Below are 22,390 nucleotides of genomic sequence, written 5' to 3' on the forward strand. Positions count from 1 at the left end.
CAGAATTGCAGAATTAAGCACCAACAATGTTCCTGGATCTTTACAGGATAAATAAAGGCAGCCCTTACCCCAAACAGCTTAGTCTATAAGACAAACGTAGATAAGACCCAGAGAAGACATTGGGTGAGGTATTTGAAAGTGCTTAGCATTGACCAAACTCTGTTTAAAAACAAACAAAAAAAAAACCTCCACTGGAGTTAGGCCTAATTGGAAAATTTCTAAAAATTCCATCCTACAAACATTTTTTGTTGTTGTTGTTGTTGTTTAAGGAAGGCATGAGCAGAGGAGGTATTGGAACATTTTGTTGTATTCTTATCCCTATATTTTTTTTTCATGGCGGGAGGTCGAGAGGAGAAATCATTATAATAGTAGCACAATGCTAGTTGTGATCCACTATAGATTGTTTCATCACAATTTCTGTTTTAACCCCTTGTCAGCCATTCACTTCCGAAATTTTCAGTTTTTAGATTGTTTTCCATGATATGTCTGTACCTGATGATGAATATTTTTGATAGATAAGAGAAAAATAAGTTTAACTGCTCTTTCTTGAGAAGAGTGAAAAGAAATACAAAGCCACTCTTCAGTATTTTTGTCAAGAGCTTTGAAATCTATCTGTGAAAGAGGCTATCATGTTGTTGTTAGGCCCATTTTACAAATATAAAAATTAAACCTGAAAATTTGGATGACTTGCCTGGGCAGTACAGTGATGACCTATAAACCAAATAAAAACTGACACCAGATACATTTAGATCTTAACATATGATAAATAGGAGTAATATTGCTGTTGTAGTTTCTGTAAACCAATTTGTGAGGTATAGGATACTTTAATGTTGAAATAAGGAATAACAAACCTATTTCTAGCAAGTAACTGTTTTTGAATCCAATTGGGAATGAGGTTTGTCTCTTCACCAGTAATCTAACACAAATTAAACTAATTGTGCCTACAATAAAATTTAGCATTTCATAAGCTTCTCTGAAAAATTAGATAATGTCAGCAGTTTTAAATTGCTTATGCATCGTGCAGTTCCAAGTATACTGTAAGAAAAACAGTTGTTTGCTGGGGTATGGTGTGGAAGGATGGGGAGAGATTGACTTGAAATATATTTTCAAGGTGGCATCTGTATGTTGTGGGTTATGTCCCTCAGGGTTACTGAGTTTCAGGAACTTCCTGTAAAGTGGTGCCTATCCTTGTCTGCAAGTGTTCATTCTAAGTTAAACTACACAAACTTCCTATCCTGGCCCTGCATGTAGGTAGCCAAGGTTATGAAAGGACCATGTTTCCTTCACTGCCTTAGTTCCTTCTTTTCTTCAGCTAGCTGTGGCTGAAGGACTTTCACTCCATGCCCAGAGTGATTTCTGGAGGATTTGATACAAAACTTAGCTTTTCAGTTATAGTTTGTTTGTGCCTTTATTCTGGATCAGGGGATCCTCTAACCTTTTGATTGTGGCCTCCAAATACTCTCATAAGAACGGCAGATTTAGGTGGTGAGCATTGTGCCTCTTAATGTTACTGGAAGTAGACACACAAACTACTCACCAGATTCTTCCTTGGTGTGGAGGGACCCTGCTCCTTTGGGCAGCAGAGAGGCTCTTTGACTTTCTAATCAAGGAAACCTTACGAATCCAGTCCCTGCATCAGACACTGGACCTGGACTTTGAGGAGGAATCTCAATCAGGACTTTTCTTCTGAGAGTGGTCTGGCTCAGCCTTGGTGCTGTCTTGTGCAGGTTCATCACAACAATTCTTGGAACTGGAGTGCTTTGTTTGTCCAAGGCTCATGTTCTCACTTGGGCTCGCTTTTCTGGTCTATTGGGACGAACCATTTGAGGCTCCATTCAGTTGCTCTCCATTTAGCATCTGGGCTATATGGCGTTGGTAACAGGATCTCCTCTTCCTTGTGGCTTTGAAGAACATAAATGATCAGCCCAAAACCTGTTACTAGTCATCCATCTGCTGCATCCAGACAGCGAAGGCTTTTTCTTCACTGCTGCGTCCTCTGCTGCCCACACCAGTATCTGTACAATTGTCCCCTACGTTGGTTGGTGTGCATGACTGCCTTTCACCCAGACAGGGAAGATGGTGTAGGGCACTTTGCAACAACATTATCCTGAAAGAAAGGATTGCTTCTTCCTCATATTCTCCTGAGGACATGGTCACATCCTTGTTTGTTTTGCCACCTAATTTCAGCCGGTTTCAAGAGGTGTTTGAACATGTGAGTGAGGCTTTGAAATTGGAAACTTCAGCTGTCCAGAGAGAGCCTTTTCAACTGATTAATGAAATCCAGGAGTACTGAGAGAGGGAATCTCACTGCATTAATAATGAGCCAGTGGAGCCTGCTAAAGACTTGTGGTTGACTCCAGAGTCAATCCCAGCCATAAATGAAAAAAGCGGTGATAGTAAGGGATTCCAGTATTTCTGTACATATGTTGGGTTGGAGGAGTCGGTAGTCAATGAAAGGTTGAGAAAAATCCAAGGTAGTTCTTATCTTTCCATTGGGTAAGGACACCAAAAACTTGACTTTTGGGGAAGGAATGTCTGGTCAGTTTCTCTGGTTATCTGTGGCTAGCTGCACTTGCATCTCTGGGAAGAGATGTATCTTCTCACTGTCCACCTTTGTGATTAGCAGAAAAATGCAGCAAGTAGCCTGGTGACTGAGGAGTGTGCAGTGTCCTACCATGTCTTACAGGTATGACATGTTAGATGCTTTGATTCTTCTGGTGTTATTAGCTATGTTTCCTCAGTAATATTACCTTAAATCATGGGTCTTTATTCTAACGCTCAGATATGTGGATAATGACTCCTATTTGATGGGGGGAGCCCTTTCAATTTCAAAATGAACAAGGTGCTTTAGACCATAAAGTACACCAAAGTCTAACAGCAGTAAGTTTCTGGGACTTCTTCAATCAGTCCTGAAGTGGGAGGACTTTGTCTTTTTCTTTTTTTTTAATTGGAGACCTTACCTGACATTCTCAAGTTCTGGTCTCCGTTCTGGAAGGTGCAGGCTCTGCAGCATCAGAAGAGACAGGACAATGGAAAACGCACTCATTTTGTCATCTTTAGGAGCAAGCCTTCAAATTTGACACATTGCCTGAGAACTGAAAGGTGGTTTTAACTTTGGCTTTTTCTCCATTTCCTCATCTTCTGACGATCTGTTTGGTCTGTTTTCTTGCAATTTTGGGTGGTATTACTACAGCGCACTGGGTAATTGAGGTGGTTAAACTTGGATGCATGATGCATTTCCACTCCATGCTACTTCCTAACTACCTTCCCTAATTTTTCTGATTGAAAACAATGACCTGGAAATCTTGAGTCTTAAGCTAGATTCTTTCAAACTGTCTGTGGATTCCTTTGTGGTAGCATACTGAGTGATATATTATGAGAACCAAGCAATTGCTAAAATTTTTAAATGGGAGGTGATTAAGGAGTAGATCTCTTATAAGTAGTCTGCTGAATGGGAAGTGGTCTAGCATAGACAATAAATGTTTCAGAATGCCAGATATGTTTCTATAAATAATGAGTATTTGCCCTGGAATGACACACTTTATTTAAAAAAAACCAATACTCAGACACAATTTAAAATGCAGTTTTGTGTTGGTAGTTATAAATGGTAAATAAAGAATGCTATTTACACTTTAAAATATGAATATTTCTATATTTTTTATAAGACAGTAAAATATATAACTATCTGTATTGTTTCTGCAGATTGACTCTAGCAGAATATCACGAACAGGAAGAAATTTTCAAACTTAGATTAGGACATCTCAAAAAGGTATGTGTAGTCATTTGTTCTGGGATTTTTGCTGCATGCATCAAAGTGCAAAAACTAACACTGTCACTTTGTAAAAAGAGCTTGTTAGAGCTATCTTACAAAATTGGTTACCAGTAAGCAATGAAGAGTTCGGTACTGAATAATGACTTTATTCCTTTCTGTTCGCTAACCTGGGATATTCTGGGGTACTGGAGAGAGAGCATACTTAGTTTCATGAAGTACTGAGTCCACTGTATCACTCTGCACTGACCTCTTGGATCAATGTAGAAGTAGCATTGTTTTCTGATCTCTGCTTAGGACAGTTGTCTCCAAATTTTTTCAGTCCTCCTCCCCCCCTTCCCTGGTCCTCACTCCCTCAGGAGCATGGTTGCAGTTGGGGCCAGAGCTGCAGCTGGGGCTGCAACCAGGAGTGGAGCCACTGCTGTGAGTGGGGCCGTGAGCAGAGCTGGAAACTGAGGCCGGGGTTGGAGCTGTGGCTGGGAGTGGGACTAGAGCAGAGCTGGGGGCAGAGCCCCCACCCCTTCGTGGGGCTTGCGGTGCCTCCCAAACATTCCTTCGGGCCCCACAGTTTGGGGACCACTGGCTTAGGAACAGAACACAGTACTGCAGTTCTTAACTCCAGTGCAAGGTGCAATAAATGTTACACACATACTGCAACTAGAATGGTTAATGTGGAAAAATGAGAGTTGATATAGCAAGACTATCAGTAACCAAGCAGTGTTCTATCTATGTAAATAGAACTTCTCTCTCCCCTCTGGCTGTGGCTGTCTTCATTTCCAGAACTGCCACGTTTCAGCCAGATTTTGAAGGAAGATTAAGAACTTGTTTTATTTTTAAATGTTTAGGCAAGGATTATGCTAACTGACTTGGTATTATGATGCTTTGTGTGCTCTAGTGTCAGACCTCTGAATGTTACAAGCTGTCAAGTTTGTATGTGTATAGAAGAAACAATGCTGTGGGGGTAACTATGGTGTGCTGGCAATACCCTGTCCATAATTCCAGGTGTGCTGATATGCTTTATGCTTGTTATGAACATCTGTCTATTAGAATAACTTGTTAAAGGAATGGCTGAATTAATAATGCAAAAGCATTGTTTTGAAGTAAAAATGAAAATTGATTTAATGTCAAATATCTTTGCTGAATATCCTCACTAACCAAGCTGTCAGGGCATTCAGCACAGAAATAAGTTTTACAAACCCTTTATTTTCAATTGTATTTATCATTTCAAGATGGAAATCCAATCTGTCATATTGAGACTAGAGCTTGAAACTCTCTGAATCCTCATGATGCTTTTTTGACTCAGTAAAGATCTGAGAGTACATCATTCTGTAACATCATAAATACCATGGATAGAATAGGTTGCAGTGACAGTTTTGGTATTTGTCACATTCTGGGATAGCTTCAGTCAGCCAGGGAATGCCAAGAGGGTGTCACAAAGGAAGAAAAAAGGGTTTTTTAAATGATGATGAAATCTATATCCCCTCTGAAATCTACTCATAATTTGATTAGAGGAAGCATTCAACGCAAAAACTCAGGCTTAGTTATTTTTCATTCCTGCTCTGCTATTAATACTAGAATACTATTAATGGCCTCAGCGATCTGGATGTCTGATCTCCATTTTCCAGTATCACTGTTTTTTAGACATTCATTTCTCTGTCTTAGCATGGTTATTTTTTGTTTCTTGAAAAATAGAAGAAAATATATTTAGTTTTAATGAATCAAGATAAATGTATTTGACTCTCTTCTTGTGGTTAGGAAGCAAATTGGAAGCACTTAACTATGCTTGGAGCAGGCATGTTTTCAAACTTTTCATTCTGTGAGGGGAAACACTTTTTGACAGTCAGTGACTCAACAACAGTTGAGTTGCTTTAGATAGCTTGTTAAAAAGCATTTAAGGCCCCACTGTCACAAGGATTTAAACACATGCCTAACTTCACTCTTGTGAGCAGTCCCTTTGTTATACAGAGGGATTAATCAAATGGGAAAAGTTAAAGCATATGCTTAAAATTATAAACTATTTTGCTTGTAAATAATTCTGTTTCATTATAGAATCGAGTAATCGAGTCTGGTAGTTTGGTTGAAGCTAATGCTGCAACACAGAAGAGCTAAAATGAAAGCTTAAATTCAATGTATATGTGTCTACAGATAGCTTTCCGTGCAGGTAGACATTTTGAAGCTTCACTAAAGTTTCTGCATTTACTTCATATTAAAATGAATTGTAAGTCAAAGAAAACGTCAAAAATCATCGAAGTAGGGCTTCCAGTTTAAAACCAACAAAAAAAATTGAAGTAGATTTTCAGGTTTTATGTTTCATACCAAAACTCGAGATTTCTAGACTTGTCTTTGCATTGATTTTATATATACATTATTATATTTACATTTTCTACATTTGCATTGAATTCTGTGAATAAGTAAGTATATGTCCATGTTCGCTAGTGGCTCAGTTTAAAAATAAAGCTAAATTAATCAGAGTGTATGAGTGTGTGTGTGTAAAAAGTAATATTTTTACAATATTTGTGTAACTCTATAATATGATAAAGATTTTGTCCTTTTTTAGAAAAAATAATCAGTCTCCTTTTTGCTTTTAATTTTATCTTCACTTCTGTCGGTTCTTCTCATCTCCTAGTGCTCCCTTGATATGTGTTTCTCTGCTGCTATGACTCGCTTCCTTCTTTCCATCTGCATACATTCTCTCCATCTGGTTCTTTGCTGCCTGGTCCTCCCCTTCACTCTGTAATTGCTTTCTTGTTGCTCCTTTCTTTGCTCTCCTGGATATGATGCTTAGAAATGGTTTTCCTGACTCCCGGCTCCTAAGGAAATTTCTCTCCTCCTATATCCTCATGGGTCTTGTTCTTAACTTCTTTTTACATAGCAGTGACCTGCAGGAGAGGCAGCTAAGCTGGTTTTTTCTTGTTTACAGGTATTCAAAACCTTAGTGTCTGAAGTAACATCTGGAAACAGTCCAAAGAGAACTTGGTGGTCACACTAACACTGGGCTATGAACCACCTTTTGAGAACCACTGAATTGCATAGTATATGAACAAAACTCCAAAAGATGCAATAACAGTGCTCCTCCTCCCCACCCCCATATTCTCTGAGAACAGGGATAAGAAGAGATAGCTGGTGTTTTGTTTTGGTTTTTTTTTTTTAAGAAAGGGTATGTGTCAAATTTTTATAGAAGACTAATAATGGCTTATGAGAAGCTGCATATAATTTCAAGGTATTCACCTGAGAGCTGCAAGGGTGAAGCTAAATATGAAAAAATTGGCTTGTTAACGACATACAAACAGGAAAATGCAAATAATATTCTGTGTTAGGAAAAGCAAATGCTCCACCTAGTTTTGCCAGCGGAAGGGACATCTTGCACTAGTCCAACTGGTCAAAATTAGGGATTTGGTCTTACATTTTCATTCTGATAAGAATCTTGCAGGTAGTTTTTTGTCCAGTCTATCATGGGGAGGGATCTTTGATTCCACTGGCAGTCTTCTGATTGATCTGTGTCTTCAGCCTGTTGGAAATACACTCATTTAATTTATGTTCCAGATAGCAATAACACAGTTTTGAGTCAGTTATGCAGTATAGCTTACACTTTCTTAGAAGACATTTTTCTTCGTGGTTGTCACCTTAAATAGATTAGTTCCATAATTACTGGCTTTTGTGCATGGATTGATTTCCAAACCACTTCGTAATTGTAAAGGTCAACCAAAGAGGCAATTATTCTACAGTAAAGTAGTATCATTCTTTCTTAATTATGTTCCAATTAATTGAAACTTTCTAAGCAGAACTACCTAGAGTGGAAGCATGTAACAGACAGTACAGAGAAAATATGAAAACATTGTGTCTGACATTTTCTGTTGAACAAGCGTAGATTAATTTTCCATAAATTTATTCTAATGTCTCACATTAAAAGCTTGTAGTTGCAAAGAAAGCTGTTCTGCTCCCTTAGTGGTCATTCCTCTGAGACAGGGCTGTCAACTGTCACCCCACTTTATGCAGGTTCGGTTCTGTAGAAACAATGGCGCTCAGTAATGTGGCAAAATGACACACTGTATTGCAACAGTTATGAAGTGAACATAGTATGTCAATAGATAAAATATAATGTAGACATTATGCTAAATAACTTTCATTAATCTTTCACAATCTTATGTTTATAAAGAAAAAGAAAAATTGTAGTCTGGTACTTTTAATGTCCCATGTTCACCTGTTTTTTGAAAATGAATAGTTCAATATCTGTCAATATTCATTTACAGATTTTATTATGCTTAGTCTCTATTAACATAAACAGGATTTCAGATGTCATTTCTCTGTTCTTTTGAGGATCCACATTTTAAAAGCACTTCCCAGTGCTGCTCAGAAATTCTCGAAATCCTTGACTCCCAATTCGGCTATGTTAAACGTAACAGCCTTGTTCATCTCCAACTTTGTCGTGCTATATATTAAAATGTGTGAAAGATGAAGTGAAGGGCATACCAGTGTGATGTCATTTTAGGATAATAACCTAAAAATACTAAATATCTACCTTTCTTTGAAAGTAGTAATAAAGTTCTAAGTCTTCTTTTCACAATAGCTTATTCTGAAATAGTTTAGAAATGCCCTAATCTGAGATGAATGCAAAATACTACTGGACTGGAGCACCAAGACAACTAAAAAATGGTGTATTCCATTGACCGCACAATAGCCATAGTAATAAGATGCTGGTGCAAAGATTTTATATTTAAGTTAAATTTCAAACTTGTTAAACATAGTTTCTACTTGTAGGCATCATGTTTAAATATCTATCTTTCAGCATGTTAAGCACCATTAAATTGTGTACTTGTACTATAGGGTATAAAGCAGTGATGCTCAGACCACCGTGGTTCAGGAGCCAAATTAATGATCACCATTACCCAAAAGAACCTCAGTAGTGTGAATTAATTGTTTCATTTAATATAGTGCTATATATATTTTATTTATTTTATATATATTATTCTTGTTGATTCTGGATACTTTGTGATCAGTGTGAATACCAGTGAGACATGGTACGCCCGATTTGCAGATCAATATGGTTTAATGTGCAAGGTTTTCTATAAATATACTAGTTAGATACAAAGCCTAAAATTAACTACAATATATCATGCTTACTAAGCCTGGAGAGCTAAGCAGTTACTCAGAAGGCTGTATACAGGAACGGCTTTCTTCAGGGGCCCCGCCAGGGAGTCAGTGGATCCTCTGGTCCAATCGGCAGCACCTTCCGCGGAGTCAGGTGTTGGTGGAGCGCACCCCTTTGTCTAAATGGTGACTACTTATACCCTTCCATAAACAACCTTCACCTAATTATCTCTCTGATTATCATATATGCTAATTACCTACATTGGGTTTCCACCCTTAACTACATTCCATTCTCACCATGATAATTGGGGTCGTCAAAACAACATCTGGTGATAGGAGGGGCGGCGTAAATGTATGCCTCTTGACAATAAAACAGTGTACCCTAGACATTCAAAGATAACTTCTTGTTCCCGTCACCATTATCTATGTGCAGCTGCAAGCATACAGTATCTGTATTTTGTCTTATGTGCCGTGGTATGCAGAAACTGAGACATCTATAAGATTATTCAGTCTCTACCAACTGAAAGATGTCATGCTACAGGGATCAGAATAGCCAAGCAAGCAACTGAAGCTATGCTAGGCCTGTAGGACAGTGGTCAAGCAACTCAAATTGTACTGGGCCTCCAACAATTCTCCGAAAATAAATTAATAATTTAGTACAAGTTGATAACTTAATTGGTTGTTAACATAGTAAAAGCATGCTGATTCGTTATCTTAGATTGGTTAATAATTAAATCACACAGTGTTTTAATATCATGCTGCAAAGAGCTGCGGAAGGCACTGTAAGGCACTTGTGGCTCGCAAGCCTCAGTCTGAGTACCACTGATATAAATGAATTGTAGCTAAAGGATGTTTGAATAGGTGAATATGCAGATTAAGAATGAGATTTTCAAAGGTGCCCAAATTAGGGATTTTGCTCCTAACTCATCAAGGTGCTTTTGAAAATTCCACCCTAAGTCTTTGAGAACATAGTCTGCATTTGTGATCTTGATAACACGTAAATGGGAGAATGCTTAAGTAAATGGTGTTTTGTTTATGAATAATCTTCCATAGTCTTGCTTTGTTTCACATTTGAGTTTTAAAATATTTTTAAAGCATCTTTTCTAAAACTGCACATATCTCAATTTTTTTTTCACATTGTACATCAATTTCAAACCACTTCCCAGATAATCTCTCTCCCTGGCTGAGGTACAAAACTAGTTGCCACTCAGTTCGAATAGCATCCCTACAGTGCAGAACAAACCTGTGAACATCCCATTACTTATAGGTTTCATGGAGAGAAGAATTCCTTGAAATAGGTTTATGCCTTATCTCTATGAATTTTTCAAACATTAAAAGAAAAGCAGTTCTGTTTTCTGGTTCAGCAGGGCTTTGTAATGTAATGTTCTTTCATCACCACCAGTATTGATGCATGGGTAAAAATATCTTTTTCAAACAAAGAGTAAATTGAGCTTCTATTGTTCCTTCTTCTCATTTGCAGGAGGAAGCTGAAATACAAGCAGAACTTGAACGTTTGGAAAGAGTTAGGAATCTTCACATACGAGAGCTCAAAAGAATAAACAATGAAGATAATTCACAGTAAGCTACTAGATTTTAATGTTGCATGTTTATTCTTAAAAACCTAATATAGTTTTAAAATTACCTTCACCAAAATGGAACATGATATACTGTAACTTTTTCTTAGGTGCTATCAGTGTTTTTATATTTATCTTATCTTAAATAGACTGTAATTTTACCTAAAAATAATGGTTATAATATAATATTTGTACAGGGTATCTGAGGGATTGAGCATATAGAGTTGAAAATGGAGAACATCTAAAACTTTCTAGATCACAGGTCTGACATAAAGAATAGTTATGGGGGAGTCTAAAGCAATTCACTCATCTGAAAGTAATGCCTGAAGACATGGTAAAATCTTAATGCACTTGCAGAAATTTTATGTAGGTGTAACACTAGAGTCAGCTCTATTGCAATATTGTTCACGTATCAAAGCACCACATAGTGCAAAAAAGCAAATTACTAAGTCGTGTATATGTTACTGATATCGCAACATTTGAATTTGTGTGGTAATCTATTGTAAGATAAAACTTGACTCTAGAATTAACTGAATCTATATATATATTATGAGTTCCAGAGGGGTAGCCGTGTTAGTCTGTTTTTAGCAAAACAGCGAGAGTTCTCTGACACCTTAAAGACTAACAAATTTATTTGGGCATAAGCTTTTGTGGGCAGAAACCCACTTCATTGGATGCATGAAGTGGAAACTTCTGTTAGGTAGGTATATATACATATGCAAGGATGGGTGAGTTACATCACAGTGAGGAGGGCAAGTGTTAACAAGGTAAATTCAGTCAGGGTGGATGAAGCCATTCACAACAGTTGATGAAGAGATGTGAATGTCAAAAGAGGAAACATTATTTTTTGTAGTTGGCTAGCCACTCCCAGTCTATTCAGATCTAGTCTGATAGTGTCAAGTTTGCATATGAGTTCTAGCTCTGCAGTTTCATGCTGGAGTTTGTTTTTGAAGTTTTTTTTGTTGAAGTATGGCAACTTTCAAGTCTGTTACTGAGCGTCCAGGGAGATTGAAGTGCTCTCCTACTGGCCACATAAACACCACATTATACCGAAAGACATTATACCTTCCAGGCTAAGGTTGATGGTCAAGGAAAGACGGGGGCAGACCGGCACTGTTAGACCGCTAAAGAATGGGAGAAAGCGCCCCCCCAGGGACAAGCCTTTTCCTCCTCCTCCCCGGAGGAGGCAGTGGCGGTCCCCTCCGCGTCGGCCCCATTGGATGACCTCAGGGCCCACCAAGACTTACTGAAACAAGTGGCGAGTAACCTGGGACTCAAAATTGAGGAACTCAAGGAGCCAGCTGATGACCTCCTTGGCGTGCTAGCATCAGCAGCTCCCTCCAGGATCGCCCTCCCAGTACATGAGGGGGTTATGAAGTTGGCCATGGTGCTGTGGCAGACCCTAGCTTCACTGCCTCCCACGTCCAAATGTGTGGGGGAAAGAAAGTACTATGAGCCACCCAGAGGCTTCAAGTACTTGTAAACCCACCCCTCACCAGGGTCGCTGGTGGTCGCGGCAGCAAATGAATGTGACAGACAGGTCCAAACGGGGTCTACACCAAAAATTAAAGAGGCAAAGAAGCTAGATCTCTTTGGCCGAAAAGTTTATTCAACAGCTAGCCTGCAACTGAGAGTGGCCAACCAGCAAGCATTATTGGGGAAATACCACTATAATATCTGGTAGTCCCTCAGTAAGTTCCTGGACCCCCTGCCGTAGTCTGCCAGACAAGTTCGAAGCGATCCTGGAGGAGGGAATAGCAGTAGCTAGGGCATCCTTGTAGGCAGCTTCTGATGTGGCAGACTCAGCAGCGAGGGCGATGGCTTCTGCAGTTTCTATGGGAAGGGCATCCTCGGTCCAGTTGTTGGGCATTTCCACTGAAGTCCAACAGTCCATACAGGACTTACCTTTTGATGGAGCAGCATTGTTTGCTGACCAAACAAGACTCCAAGTTACATGGGCTAAAGGATTCATGGGCCATGCTGCACTTCCTGGGCCTGTACATTCCTTCCTCCACCAGGAAATGCTTTCAGCCATACCAGTCGCAGAGGTCTAGGGCTCATCATGAAGACGAACCCAAAAAAAAAAAAAAGAATAAATGATTTAAGTGCCACCAGGGCTGCTCCCCAGTCTCTGCTCACCAGTTGGGCTCTAATTGCCACTCCTCAAGGGGCAAGCGTACATTTTGAGGGTATGCTCAGGAGTGGCTTACCAGCCAGGGCCACAGATCTAGTCTCCAAACTCTTCTCCCGTCTCTCCCCGTTCCTCCCAGCCTGGTCAGCTATAACATCAGACCGTTGGGTGTTGAGCACAGTAGCTACAGGCTACACCCTCCAGTTTTCCTCCCTCCTGCCCCACCACCAACCCCTCCCATCCCTCTTCAGGGACCACTCTCACAAGCAGCTTCTCGCTCAAGAGATCGCTGCCCTCTTGAGGGTCGGTGCAGTGGAAAAAGTTCCTCAAGAGCAAGAAGAGAGAGGTTTCTATTCTCGCTATTTTCTGATCCCAAAGGCGAAAGGGGGACTCAGACCTGCGAAACCTCAACAAATATCTCAGGAAGTTAAAGTTCCGCATGGTCTCCCTGACTACCATTATACCCTCTCTGGATCCAGGTAACTGGTACACTTCACTCGACCTGCAAGATGCATATTTCCATTTTCCTGGGGCACAGGAGATTCCTCCGCTTTATGCTGGGCAATCAGCATTTTCAGGTCATGGTGCTCCCCTTAAGCCTATCCACGGTGCCTCGCATGTTCACTAAGTGCATGGCCATGGTAGCAGCATATTTCTGGCGTCAAGGCATCCAGGTCTTCCCATACCTGGATAATTGGCTCATTCAAGGCTGGTCAAAGCAGCAAGTACAACACGGAATAGAGGTAGTGCGGAACACCTGTCTAGCTCTTGGCTCACTGATAAACGAGCAGAAGTCAATGCTCAGACCAGTGCAGAGGATAGAGTTCATAGGGGCACTCTTAGACTCTGTTCAAGCAAAGGTATTCCTGCTGGAGGCCAGGTTTCGAGCTATTTCAGATCTCATAGCTAACCTATCAGCCCACCCTCTTACTACAGCAAAGGTATGCCTCAGCCTTCTGGGGCATATGGCGGCCTGTTCTTATGTGGCCCAGAACACCTGGTTGCATCTCAGACCTCTTCAGATGTGGCTAGGGTTGGTGTACTCCCCAGCCTGTCACTGGTTTGACAGGATACTCACCATCCTTCTGCGGATACTTACCTCCCTAGCCTGGTGGACAAAATCGCAGCATGTGTTGGGGGGGAGTACCGTTTATGTCCCAGAAGCTGTCGCTGTCATTGGTATCGGACACGTCGGACTTGGGTTAGGGAGCACACCTGGGAGTGCTGCAGACTCAGGGTCTCTGGTCCAAAGACTAAATGAATCTGCACATCAATGTAAAAGAGCTCAGAGCAGTGCGGCTGGCGTGCGAAGTATTCCTTCCCCGATTCTCCAACAAGGTCATGTGAGTCCTTACATACAATATGGCAACGATGTAGTACATAAACAAGTGGGGGGGGGGGAGGACAGATCATCAGCCCTCTGCTGGGAGGCCCTGCGACTTTGGGATTTCTGTGTGGGCCATGGCATCCAGTTAGATGTGGTACACCTTCCCAGGCCAGGAACGTTTTGGCAGATCACCTAAGCAGGTCCATGAGTGGTCACTAAATCCGGAGGTGACGAATTCTGTCTTCTGGAGGTGGGGCACTCCCCAAGTGGACCTCTACGCCACCTGTTCTGCTTCGTCCAAGGTGTTGACAGTGCTTCATTGACCAACGCGTTTCTCCTCTCCTGGTCAGGTCGCCTCATGTACACTTTTCCCCAGACTCCACTGTTGCACAAGATCCTCATAAAGATCAAGAGGGACAGTGTGCAAGTCATTCTGGTACAGCACACTGATGGAGCTATCAATGGCCCGCCCATGGAAGTTCCCACTGGGGCTGGACCTCATCTCCCAGGACAAAGGTCACCTACTTCAACCGGACCTCTCCTTCCTGCACCAGATGGCGTGGAAGCTGCATGGCTTAGTGGAGAGGAGCAAAATGGAAGCGCTTTACACATTGGTTGGCACACCAGAACATTTCCCCGATGAAAGCATCCATGCAGGTGATCTTGGCTCTGTTGCACCTGAAGCGGGAAGGCCTGGCTTTTTTGTCAGTTAAGGTCCATTTGGTGACAATTTTGGTGTTTCACCCTCCCGTCTAAAGTAGGATGGTTTTCTCTCAGAAGATGGTGACATGTTTCCAGAAAGGGTTAGAGGCTCTTCCCACCAGTCAGAGATCCGGTTCCCCAATGGGTTCTGAACCTTGTCCTCTCTAGATTGATGGGGCCTCCCTTCAAGCCCCTGATGTTGTGCTCGCTCATGCACCTGTCTTGGAAAGTGGCCTTTCTGGTAGCCGTCACTTCGTCAAGGAGGATGTCGGAAATTAGGACCCTGACATTGGAGTCCCCTTATACAGTTTTTTACAAGGACAAGGTCCAATTATGCCCACACCCGACATTCTGGCCAAAAGTGGTCTCCCGCTTCCACGTGAACCAGGATATCTTTCTACCAGTCTTCTATCCGAAGCCGCACAGGTCAAATGAAGAGAGGCGTCTCCACTCCCTGGACATGAGAAGGACTCTGGCGTTCTGCTTGGACAGGACTAAGCCCTTATGATACTCAATCCAACACTTTGTAGCAATTGCTGATTGTATGAAAGGCAGCCTGGTCTCCACGCAACGTATTTCGTCGTGGATCACGGTCTGCATCCAGGCCTGCTACGAGCAGGAGGGAGTGACACCTCCAGCGCTGGTATTGGCCCACTTGACGAGGGCACAAACTTCCTCAGCGGCATTTGTGGCTCATATACCCATAGAGGATATTTGCAAAGCTACTACGTGGTCTTCATTCCATACATTCGCGTCCCACTAAGCCAGGGGTGGGGAACGTCCGGCCCACGGCCCGCAAAATCATTTGGTCTGGCCCTGGCGGTGGGGGGGAATTTGGCGGTGGCGCGGTTTCACGGCAGTGGCGGGGTTCCTTGGGGGGGGGGGGGGAGCAGTGCCCGCTGCCGAAACCCTGCCGCCGTTTGTCCCTTTTCGGCGGCGGGGGGACTTCGGTGGCGGGCACTGCCCCCCGCCCCCACGGAACCTGCCGCCGCCGCCGCTGAATTCTCCCCCGCCGCCAGGGCCACCATCAGGCCCTTGACACAAAAAAGGTTCCCCACCCCTGCACTAAGCCATCACGGAGCAAGCTCAGAACGATGCGGGATTCAGAAGGGCGGCGTTGCAGTCATCATGGCCTTGAACTCCTACCCACCTCCGAAGGAACTGCTGGTAAGTCACCTAATTCAGAATAGACCTGAGCAAGCACTTGAAGAGGAAAGAACAATTACTTACCTCGTAACTGTTGTTCTTCAAGATGTGTTGCTCATGTCCATTCACAACCCACCCACCGGGGATCCCCTCTGTTGAAGTTCCGACAAGAAGGAACTGAGAGAGAACGGGGCCAACAGCGCCCTATCTACGAGCACATATGTGCGCCACTACAGAGAGCGCTAGAGCCATCCCTACGGATACTATTGGGGGAAATGTTTCCGGCATCGGTGCATGTGGCACACACACACCTAATTCAGAATGGACATGAGCAACATATCTCGAAGAACAACAGTTAAGAGTTCTCAACTCCCTTTAGCCTTGTGTGAGGGAATGATAGTAGGGTTTCAGCATGTTTATGGGGTGGTACTTGTGCTGGACAAGTTATTGCCAGATAAGTCCTAGGTATGTTACTTAAAGTTGCAGGCTAGTTAAACCACATTCCTGGGGTCTTGTCTTGTCTTCCTGAGATATCTGGGACAAAGGATAAACTGACAGGTAGGGGAGGGAAAAAGGAATGCTAAGAAATGTTTTGGGTTTGTTTTCCTTTTGAAAACAAATGAGAAACTGAAACTAATGATGTAGAATGCAGATAGAAAATATGATTTTTATTGTTACTAATCCAGTAAAATTTGAAAATGAAAAGTAGCCAGAACACTTGTTTCCTAGACAGTACATAACCAAAAGAACAGCTGGAATTTTTTCTCTCATTGGACTCAACTCACGTACAGTAAAAATAAAAACCGTTAAGAGCATAATGGTAAAACTTGACTTTTTTTCATAATATCTCAAAAATACAAGAAAAGACTAACAAAACTAAGTGACTGAATGGCAGTGTTTTGGTAGCAGTTGTTGATTTGATATCATAGATTGAAAACATTCATTTACTATTTTAAAAACTGCTTAGCTATTTGACACAGTGCTGCCATAAAATTATGTTTAGTAGAATGTTACTGAACAGGGTTTTTTCTTATCAAAAGATATCCAGATAAATTAGGTTTAAATAATAATATGAAGGAATCTAAATTTCAAGCTCTACTTTCGTATCTCAAACAGTTACTTGAAGTCGTCTTTCTTTCTTTTTAAGGTTCAAAGATCATCCCACATTAAATGAACGATATTTGTTACTTCATTTACTTGGTCGAGGTGGCTTCAGTGAAGTATATAAGGTAATCTGTATTTTGATCTGCTAATGTAGTATTTCATAGCCACGTAAGTTTGTATATATAATTTATTTTTGATTTCCTGGGCTAAGAGGGTTCTAATACAATAGCGCTACTTAAACAATGACTGGAAAAAACCCTTAGCTTATGTATGGAGGGAAAGAGCATCACTGAGCCTCAAGTTTAGATAATCCATAGAAGAAGGCTCTGTTGCTAATAGGGAAGAAGCCAGGATCGTGACTGTAGACTTACTGATATGTACACTAAGACTTTGTTGCCACCATCAGGTCAACCTATCTGGATCGACTGAGCAGTCAGTGAAAACCTGCTCAATCAATCCAGAAGTCAACACTGTTAATCCACCCATTCAAGTGGCGTAGCACAACGTCAGCGGGAACATGGTCAGCACAGTGCAGTGAAGATGGCGCACAGAAGGGAAGCACAGCAGTCGACGGGAGTTATGCAAGCTACTCTGTGTAGCTTGTGTAACTCCCGTCGAGTGCCGCTGAATCACCGGGTAAGTGTAGACCAAGCCTAAGGAAAAGATATTATAGCAAATTGGAAAATTAGGGACTTGCGGTACAAATTTAAAAAATGTTTTAGTCCCTCTGGACCTGGGTTAATTAACTTCAGCCATAGAAGGGAGCACTTGCCACTGAAATGAGCCTTTATAAACCCAAACATAGATGTCACCTCTTGTATCCAGAGAAACTATAACTAACCATTTATATATCTGAATGTAAAATTAGCAGAAGTCTTTCTGGATAAGAAAATATCTGAGGAAAGTGAAACAAATTATCAGTGTTACAACAACTTATCTAGTGAAACACCATGGCTTTACAAATTGCATGTAGTGTTGTTTGTATAATAAAATTTGTATACTTCAAATTAACTGGCTCTTCTTGATTATGAAGTGTTTTTCTATAAAACACCTGAATTCAAAAGATGGCTATGGTGCATTTGTATAGTTTCATTATGCTTAGTTTGTCTGTAGATCTGTGGATTATATGCTGCATTTGGATTTTTTGAGTGTTATTTTTTTTCCTCTTTGGTTGTAACTTTCCCATATCTGGTTTTCTAGGCTTTTGATCTTTATGAACAAAGATATGCTGCTGTGAAGATCCACCAACTTAACAAAAGCTGGAGAGATGAGAAGAAGGAAAACTACCACAAGTAAATTGAATGACTTAGGATTCTTGTGGTAAATTGAACAGTGTTCTGTTGATCATGGAAAGTTAACATATCCTCTTCTTTTAGACATGCCTGCAGAGAGTATAGAATACACAAAGAACTGGATCATCCCAGGATAGTTAAACTCTATGACTACTTCTCCCTGGATACAGATACGTAAGTGAAGTAACACTGATTTTAGAACATTCTAAGTATTTTTAATACCTTTTATTAAAAAGATGACTGTATTTGAATGCTAGCTCTGGCCTCTTTATCTAAAAAAACTGGAGCAATAATGTAAAAGGGCTCTAAAAGCCCCACTTCTGGCTGGGAGAAAATTCCTCATGATGCAGACATTGTGGAAGACAGCCATTAAGGCTGCCTTCCAAGGACATGTGGTATATTGGAAGTGTTGGGATGGGCTGCAACACACACAGTGCTGCAAGTACTTCCAGGTACCACTGAAATCTATAGGACTGCTTAGGGAAGCTGCTGCAACTTAGACCCTCCAGGACTGTGTTAGTTACACCAAGGGCTTTTCCAGTTCCCAGTGCAGGCCAGGATTAAGAGCTTCCATAGCCACTACCATGCTTCCCTTGGGCTGTGTCTTTAAGAGACCCAACACAGAATATCACTGTAAGAGATTAAAATAAGTTTATCAAGAAACTTGTCTAAGTATGCAAAAAGTAAAGTTATTACATGGCCGCGCTTAAGTGTTTTTGTAGTCTCTTTTCTGTTGAATACAAATGTTTAGATGTTGGGTTTTTAATTAACCAGTTGTTATGCCAGATTCTTTTAATTTAAAAAAAAAAAAAAAAAAAAAGCTAGCTTTACTGGTATTCATGTAAGTGAAATTGTTAACTTCTCAGTATCAAACATCACATTTTTTTTCATATTATTGTGCAGTTAGATGGCAATTTATGCTCTACCTTATCTGACACTATATTTCTGAATTTTTACTCTAGGTTTTGTACAGTGTTGGAGTACTGTGAAGGCAATGACTTGGATTTCTATCTCAAGCAACATAAACTGATGTCTGAGAAGGAAGCTAGGTCCATTGTAATGCAAATAGTAAATGCACTACGATATCTCAATGAGATCAAGCCCCCTATTATACACTATGATCTTAAACCAGGTAAATGAAAAATGTTATAGCTGAAAATGCAATAATTTTGTCCTTGTATTTTATTTCTAATCCATGTTGGAAAAACTCAGATTAACTTCTGCTTGTCATTTCTTCTGAAACATCTCCAAAATCCACCTTCATTTTACATCTTTACTGCTGAAATCGGTCTGTTCTTTGTCTGTCGCTTGCCTCAAATCATTAGTCCCTTTGCATTATTTTGTAATTTTTAATTTATGAGGTAAGATCCTGAGAACATGATGGACACCTTCAGAAATTTAAAGAAAATAATTTGTTGTTTCATTCCCTTCTGATCTTTCCAGAATGCTGCTGTGAAAATCATTTTCCTTTCTTGTTCGAGAAGTGTCCCTGTGCGTGCTCCACTCTAGGTGTTGGCGTGTCCTTGATTGGAAATTTTTACCAGCAGAGCTTGTCCGGGTTGCACACGCGCCGTACCTGTTTCATGGTGTTGTTAGCCCCAACCTCCTCTGTTCCTTCTCAACTGTCTGCTGTCGGAGACGGAGCCCTCAGCAGTTCTTCTTAGCTTGTTAGATAATTCTTTAAAATAGTTCTTCTTCAAGTGCTTGCTCATGTCCATTCCACTATAGGTGTGTGCACGCCTCCATGCACGGTTACCCGGAACTTTTTTCCCCTTAGCAGATCCCGTAGGGCTGGCTCCGGTGCCCCCTGGAGCCCTGTCCCGCGCACGTATATGAGGCGCTGCCAGCCCTACGCCCCCTCAGTTCCTTCTTTCTGCTCATGACGATTGCTGGAACTAGCCTTACTCTCAGCAAGTACTGTTCCCCTTGTTTGGACTTGTTTGATAGTCTGTTAGCTTTATTTAGTTAAGTACTTGTTCAGTGTTGTGAAGAGTAGTTAGAGATAAGGCAAGTCCCTGTGGGGACTTCAAGCGGCCATGCCATGCCCCGGTCACTGGACTTCAAGCCGTGTGCCTTCTGCGGGAAGGCCTTCCTGCTCAGCGACGCCTACGACTGCTGCCTTAAGTGCTTGGGGGAAGCCCACAGAATAGAGAAGTGCAAGATCTGCAGGGCTTTCAAACCAAGGACTCAAAAGGACCAAGAAATCCAGTTGAAAGGCCTGTTAATGGAGACAGCACTCCACCCGGTGTCCGAGCCGACCCGCTCCGCCTCGGTACAGAACGCACCGTAGGCACCGCCCTCAACTCGGCACCGCGCAACATCATCGGCACCGAAGATGAAGAAGCAGTGCGCGGAGCGCAGACACTCCCCTGTGCCATCGGTACGGGCAGGGTTGAATACAGAGATGCACCAGACCCAGCCCGTCGAGACTTCTCCAGTGCCTGCATCTCTGGTCAGGGAGCCTCCTGGGAGTGGGAGAGTGCCCCTGCCGACGCCGTTGACACCGGAGGCTTTTCAGGTGGCAAGAGCCTAGTTGGTCTTGACTACGCCACTTCCCCCCCCCCGCCCCCCACCGAGAGAGAAGGGGCTGGTGTCACATGGGAAACCTGCGTTGGGTCCCCCTGAATGGCGGTGGAGATCCACGGTACGGGGAGGAAGATCTCCCACCAGACAGTCTCCGAGGGCAGAGCAGAGCCACTCCCCTAGTAGTTGCTCCAGATTGGCGTCGTCGAGCCGACCTGCTCCGGCACAGGACATGGAGTCTCCCTCTCAGCGCTGACATCAACCCCGGCACCAGAGGCAGCACACGCCAAGAGGCGGCACTGGTTGAGATCTGCCAGGCGGTGCTCAGACAGCTCCCGTTCCAGATTCCTGGCACTGAGGAGTTTGCCTCTAACTAGACGACGCAGAACCCAGTTGCCGGAGTCTGGCTCTGCACCAAGGAGTTCGGAGCAGTGCTGACCTTGGTCACCGAAGGTGTCTGCAGGGCTGCAAGGCAAGCAGCAGTGGAAAACATCGGTACCGAGACAACACTCCGGTACCTCTAGCTCTTTGGAGCGCATCCCCGCTCATTGGCACCACTCATGGCAATGGAGGCAGTCCTCATCGTCCTCCAGGTTGGAGGGGTCGAGAGGGCAGTCCCCAGCACGGAAGGGTGACTGGGACCGAGGATGAACACGGCATCGCAGGTCCAGGGCCTCTGACTATGACAATGGCTCAAGGTCTCCCGGGGGGGGGGCAGTCGTCAGGTGAGCCGATGCCCCCACAAAGCGTCACAGCCTGTGGTGCAGTCAGCCTCGGGTTGGCCCCAGGGATAATGGCCACAACAATCGCCTTATTGGGCCCCATGGGGTATCCAGGTGTGGCCGGGGCCCCAAACCATTATGTCGTTGGGGGTTCAGTCCATACCTCCAGTACAGAGAAGGCCCATAGGCACCACTCCTTGGATGAAGAGTTGGACCCCCTGGAGGGAACCTCAGCGGCTACAACCCTTCGCCACAAGCTGCACCTCTGCAGTCCTCTTCCTCCTCACCTGATAAGGCAGTCTCCCATGACCACTCGGCACCACTGGAGGATTTCAGGGCACACCAGGAGCTGCTGAAGAGGGTGGCTTCCAACTTGGGGCTGGAGGTGAAGGAGTTAAAAGAGGCTGAAGCCTCTTTAATGTGCTGGCAGTGGCTGCCCCAGCGTGAGTGGCCCTCCCAGTCCACGAAAGGGTCCTTAAGATTGTAAAGGCCCTGTGGCAAACCCCCTCTTGGTCGCCCCTATGTCAAAGGTGGCCGAGAAGAAATATTACGTCCCGGCCAAGGGGTTTGAGTATTTGTTCACACACCTTGTCCCAGGAACCCTGGTAGTAGATGCGGCAACCAGCGAGACAGGCAAGGTCAGCCAGGATCAACTCCCAAGAACAAGGACAGTAAGAAGCTGGACTTGCTTGGGAGAAAGATCTATTCCACGGCAAGCCTGCAGTTCAGGATTGCCAATCATCATGCCCTCCTGGGCAGATATAATTTCAACCTGTGGGACTCCCTCAGGTGGTTGGCTAAGGCCCTGCCCCAGGACCAGGCTGCAGACTTTAGCTCTATCATGGGAGGAAGGAACCACGGTAGCTAGGGCAGTGCTCCAGACGTCCTGTGATGTTGCTGACTTGGCCGTCAGGGCCATAATCTCCGCCATCTGTATGAGAAGGTGCTCGTGGCTGCAATCCTCGGGCCTGTCCCAGGAGGTGCAGCAATCGATTCAGGACCTCCCCTTTGA

At 43.0% G+C, this 22,390-nt stretch overlaps 1 protein-coding gene across 3 annotated transcripts in view; it reads left to right on the forward strand.

Annotated features, from left to right (window-relative positions):
- Window positions 1–22,390, forward strand: part of TLK1 (tousled like kinase 1) — a 143,982-nt gene that overhangs the window by 87,719 nt on the left and 33,873 nt on the right. For all 3 annotated transcript variants that reach the window (XM_067549259.1, XM_067549257.1, XM_067549258.1), the window contains exons 12-17: window positions 3,703–3,769; window positions 10,338–10,435; window positions 16,885–16,966; window positions 18,042–18,133; window positions 18,218–18,307; window positions 19,096–19,265. In XM_067549259.1, coding sequence (XP_067405360.1) covers window positions 3,703–3,769; window positions 10,338–10,435; window positions 16,885–16,966; window positions 18,042–18,133; window positions 18,218–18,307; window positions 19,096–19,265 — 599 coding nt within the window. The remainder of the gene's footprint in view (window positions 1–3,702; window positions 3,770–10,337; window positions 10,436–16,884; window positions 16,967–18,041; window positions 18,134–18,217; window positions 18,308–19,095; window positions 19,266–22,390) is intronic.

The sequence above is a fragment of the Emydura macquarii genome, unplaced genomic scaffold (assembly GCF_026122565.2).
Source record: "Emydura macquarii macquarii isolate MOO-44397 ecotype Brisbane River unplaced genomic scaffold, CSIRO-AGI_Emac_v2 contig_1253, whole genome shotgun sequence".
NCBI lineage: Eukaryota > Metazoa > Chordata > Testudines > Chelidae > Emydura > Emydura macquarii.